Source organism: Microcaecilia unicolor, chromosome 3, assembly GCF_901765095.1.
Source record: "Microcaecilia unicolor chromosome 3, aMicUni1.1, whole genome shotgun sequence".
Taxonomy (NCBI): domain Eukaryota; kingdom Metazoa; phylum Chordata; class Amphibia; order Gymnophiona; family Siphonopidae; genus Microcaecilia; species Microcaecilia unicolor.
Window position 1 is genome coordinate 326,160,621 of NC_044033.1, and position 8,306 is coordinate 326,168,926.

Consider the following 8,306-nt stretch of genomic DNA (forward strand, 5'->3'; position numbering starts at 1 on the left):
ACATCTTCCAGGTTTATTTTTATTTTTTTTATTTTTGTTAATTTCTACCCCGCGCTTTCCCATTCATGGCAGGCTCAATGCGGCTAACATATACAGGTACTTATTTGTACCTGGGGCAATGGAGGGTTAAGTGACTTGGCCAGAGTCACAAGGAGCTGCCTGTGCCTGAAGTGGGAATCGAACTCAGTTCCCCAGGACCAGAGTCCACCACCCTAACCACTAGGCCACTCCTCCACTTCTCTGACTCATCAACTTTGAATGCCATTTCTGACACTGGTCTCTCTCCCAAACCTTCCTTGGTGAAGACCGAAGCAAAGAATTCATTTAATCTCTCCACTATGGCTTTTGTCTTCCCTGAGTGCCCCATTTACCCCTCGGTCATCTAGCAATCCAGTTGATTCTTTTGCTGGCTTCTTGCTTCTAATATACCTAAAAAAGTTTTTACTATGTGGTTTTGCCTCCAGTGCAATCTTTTGTTCAAAGTCTCTCTTTGCCTTCCTTATCAGCGCTTTGCATTTAACTTGCCATTCCTTATGCTGTTTCTTATTATTTTCAGTCAGATTCTTCTTCCATTTTCTGAAGGATTTTCTTTTAGTTCTAATAGTTTCCTTCTCACTTTTTAACCATGCCTGCTGTTTGTCCTTGGCTTCCAGGATAGTTTTTTTGAATAGTATCCCACGCCTGATGTAAATTTTTGACCTTTGCAGCTGTTCCTCTAGTACCGATGATTTTTTTTTTTTTTTTCAAGGTTCTCATTTTATCACAGTGTCCTTTTTGAAAGTTAAATGCTAATGTATTGGATTTCCTATGTGTACTTACAGAGCTGATAAGTGATCATAATATGATCAGATTTGATATCAAGCAGCCCCAGCACCATTACCTCCTGCACCAGATCATGCACTCCACTAAGGATTAGGTCTAGAATTTTCCTCCTCCTTGTTTGGTCCTGTGCCAGCTGCCCATAAAGCAGTCCTTTACTATGTCAAGGAATTTTACCTCCCTATCATGCCCTGATGTTACATTTACGCCGTCAAGATTGGAGTAATTGAAATCACCCATTATTATTGTGTTCCCCAGTTTGTTAGCCTCCCTAATTTCTGATAACATTTCTACATCTGTCTGTTCATCCTGGCCAGGTGAACGGTAGTACACTCCTATCACTATCCTTACATATGGAATTTCAGTCCACAGGGTTTCCAAGATGTTTTGTTTCCTGCAGAATTTTCAGTCTATTTCATTCAAGGCCCTCCTTAACATACAAAGCTACCCTTCCACCAATTCGATCCACCCTATCACTACAATATAATTTGTATCCTGGTATGACAGTGTCCCACTGGTTATCCTCTTTTCACCAGGTCTCAGAGATGCCTGTTACATCTAATTTTTCATTTAGTGCAATATATTCTCCCATCTTATTTCTTAGGCTTCTGGCATTCGCATATAGACATTTGAAAATATGTTTGTTGTTCCTATTCATGTTGCTCAGCAATTGACATTGATAATTTGCAATCTTGAAAATCTGTCTGCTTTTTATTTAAAGACGCCTGGTCTATAGACTATGGTCTCTATTGCAACATTGTTATCGGGATGCCCTATCTTCCCGCTTTTGGTGATATCTTTGAAGATACCTTCTTCTGAACCATGCACTTTTGAACAACTGTCAGCCTTAACCTAGTTTCTAGTTTAAAAGCTGCTCTATCCCCTTTTTAAATGCAGATGCCTGCATTTATTTTTAAATGCCAGCATTGGCATTTAAAAAGAAGATAGAGCAGCTTTTAACTAGAAAGTAGGTTAAGGCCAACAGTCATTCAGAAGCGCATGGTTCGGAACAAGGTATCTTTCAAAGAGTTCTGGGAAAAATAAAATGTGTAATCCAAAAGCAGTCAAGCTTTTGCCCTGGCCATTCCACAGAGACCCTTCTTGGCCTCCTAAATGAGTTCAGATGCAGAACTGACCTGGATCCAGGTGGCCATTGTTTCTTTAGATCTCTGTGCAGCTTTTGACTTGGTTGATCACACACTCCTTTTGTTCACCACATGTCCTGTCTAGGCATTGGAGAGTGTTAAGCTGGTTCTCTTCTTATCTTTAGGCTGTACCTTTTCTATCAAAATATAATCTTTTGCTTTGAGACATACCAGCTCCCATTGCTTTTGACTCGTAACCACTTGTAACCACCTGCCTCCACCTACCCTCCTCCTTCCTGTACACAATAATTGAATTGATTTGCTTACTTTATTTTTTGTCTATTAGATTGTAAGCTCTTTGAGCAGGGACTGTCTTTCTTCTATGTTTGTGCAGCGCTGCGTATGCCTTGTAGCGCTATAGAAATGCTAAATAGTAGTAGTAGTAGTAGTACTCCCTTACAGGGTATCTCAAGGAACTGTTATTTCCCCTACACTTTATAAATATCTTTCTGGCCCCATTAGCCCTGATCATTCAGAGTCTCCGTGTCAGCGAGTATAGTTTTGCTGATGATATACTGATTGTTTTCCTTACAGATTCGACAAACCTAGATCGAACCTTATTAAATACCTGTCTCAACTATGTTGCTGCTTCACTAACTGCATGGTTTGAAACTGAATCTTTCAAAATTGAAAGCAGTGCATTTTTCAAAATATCTCACACTTCCCTCAATCCACCCTAGGTGTAAAAGTACTTCAGAATTAAAGTGACACGAGGAACACGCCTCATGACTCACTTGACTTGTCATCAGTCTGATTTTTAATAATCGATTTTCTTAACTTTTATCAATATTTTCAACAGTTTTACTGATTTTTTTTTTTTTTTTAGAAATTTTCAAAATACTTTTAAAACTTTATCCAGACCTGGCTATAACATCTGAGGCTGTCATAGAGACTGGTAAATCATATTTTTATTCACATATTTGGGGGGTGGGAGAGGGTCTTTGACCACTGGGGTGGTATTGGGGGGGGGGGTCATCCCTGATTCAAGTGGTCATCTGGTCATTTAGGGCACCTTTTTGTGCCTTATTTGTTATAAAAGCAGGTCTAGCTCAAAATGTTTTAGTTTAGTTTTGTTCCATTATGGCTGAAAAACATCTAAGTCTTAGGAACGCCCAAATCCCACCCTTAACATGTCCCCTTGAGATTTGGACATACTGCAGATGAACAGCATAGAAAAACCTCTGAAAAATAGGTTTCGAAAATAACTGATTTGGCCATTTTTGTGAGGAAAAACATCCAAATGCTGCTTTATGCCGCCACTTAGATGTTTTTTTTTTTCTTTTGAAAATGAGCTCCTTGGTCAGGTTAGCCAATCGGGGGCCCCCTTCAAAGAGTCCAAATCAATCTCTAAGTTCAATCCCCATGGGTTAACTGTATTCAAAGAAAATATCCTTTTTTTGCTCCTTATAATTCAAAAACCATTCAGGATCCCCACCCTAATTCCACTTTGTGCAGTACCCTCCAGTGGAATCATAAATTGTATGATCTTTCTCAGCCCAATGGGCTGCCAGAGGAGCTGTCATAATTTTGTTGGAAATCCTGGACCCTATCAGCGGCATAATCAAAAGAGAAGGACGCCCATCTTCCTACACAAATTGGGAGATTGACATCCTTCTCTCAGAGTCACCCAAATCGGCATAATCGAAAGCCGATTTTGGGCGTCCTGAACTGCTTTCCGTCGCGGGGGCGACCAAAGTTCACGGGGGCATGTCAGTAGTGTACCGAAGGCAGGACAGGGGCGTGGTTAAGAGATGGGTGTCCTCGGCCGATAATGGAAAAAAGAAGGGCGTCCATGACGAGCATTTGGCCAACTTGGTCCAATTTCTTTTACTATCAAGCCTCGAAAAGGTGCCCGAACTGATCAGATGACCACCGGAGGGAATTGGGGATGACCTCCCCTTACTCCTCCAGTGGTCACCAAACCCCTCCCACCCTAAAAAAAAAAAAATATTAAAAAACATTTCTTTCCAGCCTCTATGCCAGCCTCAAATGTCATACCCAGCTCCATCACAGCAGTATGCAGGTCCCTGGAGCAGTTTTTAGTGGGTGCAGTGCACTTCAGGCAGGCAGACCCAGGCCCATCCCCCCCTACCTGTTACACTTGTGGTGGTAAATGGGAGCCCTCCGAAACCCACTGTACCCATATGTAGGTGCCCCCCTTCACCCCTTAGGGCCATGCCAGTGGTGTACAGTTGTGGGGAGTGGGGTTTGGGGGGGCTCAGCAGCAAAAGTAAGGGAGCTATGCACCTCGGAGCAATTTGCAAAGGCCACTGCAGTGCCCCCTAGGCTGCCCGGTTGTTGTCCTGGCATGTGAGGGGGACCAGTGCACTACGAATGCTGGCTTCTCCCATGACCAAAGGGCTTGCATTTGGTTGTTTTTGAGATGGGCGTCCTCCCATTATCGGCGAAAACCGAGGTTGACCATCTCTTAGGTCGACCTAAATGTTGAGATTTGGGCGTCCCTGACCGTATTATCAAAACGAAAGATGGACGCCCATCTTGTTTCAATAATACGGGATGCCCCCCCCTTTGCGGCGACATCTTCAGAGATGGGCACCCTTAGAGATGGGCGTCCCCGTTCGAAAATGCCCCTCCACATGTGTACACTGGAGGATAAATTGTGCAGTTTTATATGGTTTAAGAGCATCCGTAGATGGAGAAGATTTTTGGATGATATATTCTTTCTGTGTGAGAGTGTTGAAGAGCAGCTCCATATTTTCTTGAAATGGCTCAGTTCTTTAGATTCCAGTCTCCAGTTCATTATGACATTTCGTAGTTATCCATTGGATTTTTTAGATGCAAGACTTAACCATCTGGAACATCCATAGGAACCACTCTATTCTGCAAGGAAGTAGCATGCAATACATTGCTACACTTTCAAAGTTTCCATCCTTATCAGCTAAAAATGAGTCTTCGTATTAGTCAATATTTGAGAGCCCATAGGATTTGCTGTACAGAAAGTGAGTTTGAAGTACAGGTGAGAGATTTACATTCGTGGTTTTTGGATAGGGGATACCAAGGGCCAAATGTGCTCAGAGGGATTTATTGCTAGAATATAAGACCCAGGAACAGGAAGAGAAGTTGGGGTTTGTATTGCTCTTTATTTCAGAAGGACCATACTCTGAGGAAGCATTGTGAAATATGGGCTATGTTGGTACTGGGTCCTTTCATCACAAAAAGCTAAATGCTTATTTGTATTAAGAAATTGATAGTTTTTAAAGTATTTTGAAAATTTCTAAAAACAAAATCAGTAAAACTGATGAAAATATTGATAAAAGTTAATAAAATTGATTATTAAAAATGAAACTGATGACGAGTCAGGTGAGTCTTGAGGCATGTTCCTCGTGTGAAAAGAGTCACCACTGAGGTCTTAAGCAAAATTTGGTAATATTATGAAAACATGGTGTGAATGTTGGACATCGTGAAGTTAGTGTTTGAGGTTTCATCTTGAGATACAAATAAAAGATTTCAACAAGTTTCTGGAGCACAGGTTTATTAAAAATTATTAGGCAGATAGACTTGAGGATCACCACCCTGACTTCAGGGAAAGAGCAATATGAACAAATCTCCCTGTTAGATCTACCAAGTGCTTTCAAATAACCACTGTCAAAACCAGAATGATGGTCTCAGTATGACTCCTCTTATGTTCTTAATGAAAAAGGCATTAGCAGAAAGTAATACATTTCATGTACTATTGAACTGCCTTCATTTTTTCCCTTTTAGGATCTTGTTTCCGGAAGCTGAGCGCTTGCAGCGTACTGAAGAAATGCTGATGCGGGCAGATGTGGACCCAACTCTGCGTCCATATGAGCTCTCAATCCCACAGTTTAAGAGCCTGTGTGATGTTTACCGAGGACTGTGTGAGGAAAACTCTGCACTCTTTCCTTACAATTTCAGAGAAGAACTAAGGCAGAAAAAGATGATGAAAAGGTCAAGAAAATATATAGATGAAGAAGACGAAGAGGAGGAGGAGGAGGAGGAGGAGGAGGAAGAGAATATATAAGGATCCCTAATTATATTTTCACCATTTTAAAACTGTACGGACATTTGACATCTATTTGTTTCAATAGCTAAAATCTGAGTATATGTTTTTCATATAGGGGTGGATAGTTTCAAGAGGATATGTCAAACAGCTAATAAATTACATTTTGGAATTTGTTAATGCATAAAATTCTTTCTGTACAGTTAATGCTGAAAAGGTTTTACTTGGGCCTTTATCAGTAGGATACAGAACTGCTACGGTACCTCTGTGTAGAAAACAATTGATCTGGGTTGACAAGCCTCAAGAACAGTGCGTCTCCCCATGTGGCCCTGAGGAGTCACAAAAATGTGCACTCTGCTTGGCCTATTTTTCTCTGTAATAGAAACAGAAAATGATGTCAGATAAAGACCATACAGTCTATCTAGTCTGCCCATCCATACCTTCTACTAAACTCTATAGTCCCTTCCACTCCCTCAGAGAGCCTCTGTGCATGTCCCTTCCTTTCTTAAATTCATATACAGTTCCTATCTCCACCACCTTCACTATGAGGCTGTTCATACGTCCACCACACTTTCCATAAAAAAATGTTTTCTTAGACTCCCGCGTCTGTCCCCTTTCACCTTCATCCTTTGATATGTCATTTAAGTTCTTCCTTTCAATTTAAAGAGACCTGCAGGTACCACTGAGGTATTGCAATATCTCCCACGTGCCACCTTTCTTCCAAAGTATATTTGAGATCTTTGTCCATTTCCCATATGCTTTATGATGAAGACAACTGGATCGACTCCATCCTGTTTATGTTTCAAGGTGCCATCTCCTGAATTGTACACAGTACTCCAAATGAGGTCTCATCAGAGTTTTATAAAGAGGCACTATCACCTCTTTTATCGTACTGTCCATTCCTCTCCCTCTTCAGCTGCCTTAATAGACATGACTCCCCCTGCCAACTTGCTCTTCTTTTGTATACAAAAGTACTTTACCCTCTAAACTGTAATGCTCTCTTTGTTTTTTGCAGCCCAAATGCATGATCCTACCTATTTTTTAGCATTAAATCTTAGCTTCCATATTCTAGACCATATAAGGACTATTGATTTACAATTTCATTAAATTCAAACTGCATGGATACTATGAGGACAATTATACGGGTGCCTGGTTGGCACCCATTCTGTAAAGGAACATGGGTACCAACTTTCCTTTCTAGAAAAACAGCCTTAACGGTTTAAGTACTCACTCCTAACTTTTAGGCATGTATTTTTAACTGTAAAAAATTTTTTTTATTGATTTTAACGATTTTCATTTTTAACCCAAACTCCCCACCTCCCACCCAACCCTTCTTATTCATCTTATTTCAAGATTTTTTAAGGATTATCAATCTTAGGATCAAAAGAACGAATCATCAAACTGTTAACTAGTTTAAGCAAAGATATTAAACTGATACAAAATAATGAGCATACAAAAACCTTTAAGATCCTGATTTACTGAATCACACCCCGTTCCCACCCTATAGTAACCATTGCCTTGAAACTACAACTGAGATGAACTTTTGTGTGGATTGTTATGACCCCGGGTCACCATTGAAATTATAACGCCTTTTAGGCATGTATTTATGGTATTTGTAAGTTAAGGGTTGCTGACTGCCTTATACAAGTGGAGGTTCGGGTTTCGAAGCTATTTGGCTGACGGGGCTTGGGCATCCCCGCCAGCACTTCAAGGTCCTGCAGTTGGGCAGGCCCGAACCCAAAGAGGAGGAGCCCAGACCCGCCATGTAACTGGGTCAGCGGGGCCTCCCTTCACAGCTGGGCACAGGGAATCTTGCCCTCCCTTCTTGGCGAGCCAGTCAAAAATGGCCGTGCATCCTTCAGAATGCACATTTGAATACTGAGCAGCTCATTTAAATACATTACTACTACTACTGCTACTTATCATTTCTATAGCATTACTAGACGTGCACAGCGCTGTACACTTGAACACGAAGAGACAGTCCCTGCTCAACAAAGCTTACAATCTAATTAGGACAGACAAAGAGGACAAATAAGAGATAAGGGAATTCCTATGGTGGGGGTGATAAAATAAGGGTACTGAACAAGTAAGTAAAGGTTAGGAGTTAAAAGCAGCATCAAAAAGGTGGGCTTTTAGCCTAGATTTGAAGACGGCCGGAGATGGAGCTTGATGTACTGGCTCAGGAAGTCTATTCCAGGCATATGGTGCAGCAAGATAAAAGGAACGGAGTCTGGAGTTAGCGGTGGAGGAGAAGGGTGCAGATAACAGAGATGTACCCAGTGAACTGAGTTCCTGGGGAGGAGTGTAGGGAGAGATGAGAGTGGAGAGGTATTGAGGAGCTGCAGAGTGAATTGTTGAAC

The 8,306-nt window shown here is 41.3% G+C and overlaps 1 protein-coding gene across 3 annotated transcripts in view; it reads left to right on the forward strand.

The window, feature by feature from the left end:
- The window catches only part of TFB1M (transcription factor B1, mitochondrial), a 106,822-nt gene extending 100,105 nt beyond the window's left edge, over positions 1-6,717 (forward strand). Inside the window, exon 7 of one of the 3 annotated variants that reach the window (XM_030195492.1) lies at positions 5,688-6,717. In XM_030195492.1, coding sequence (XP_030051352.1) covers positions 5,688-5,967 — 280 coding nt within the window. In that variant the 3' untranslated portion in view covers positions 5,968-6,717. The remainder of the gene's footprint in view (positions 1-5,687) is intronic. The other 2 variants (XM_030195491.1, XM_030195490.1) reach the window with 2 other exon arrangements.
- Positions 6,718-8,306: the final 1,589 nt, after the last annotated feature.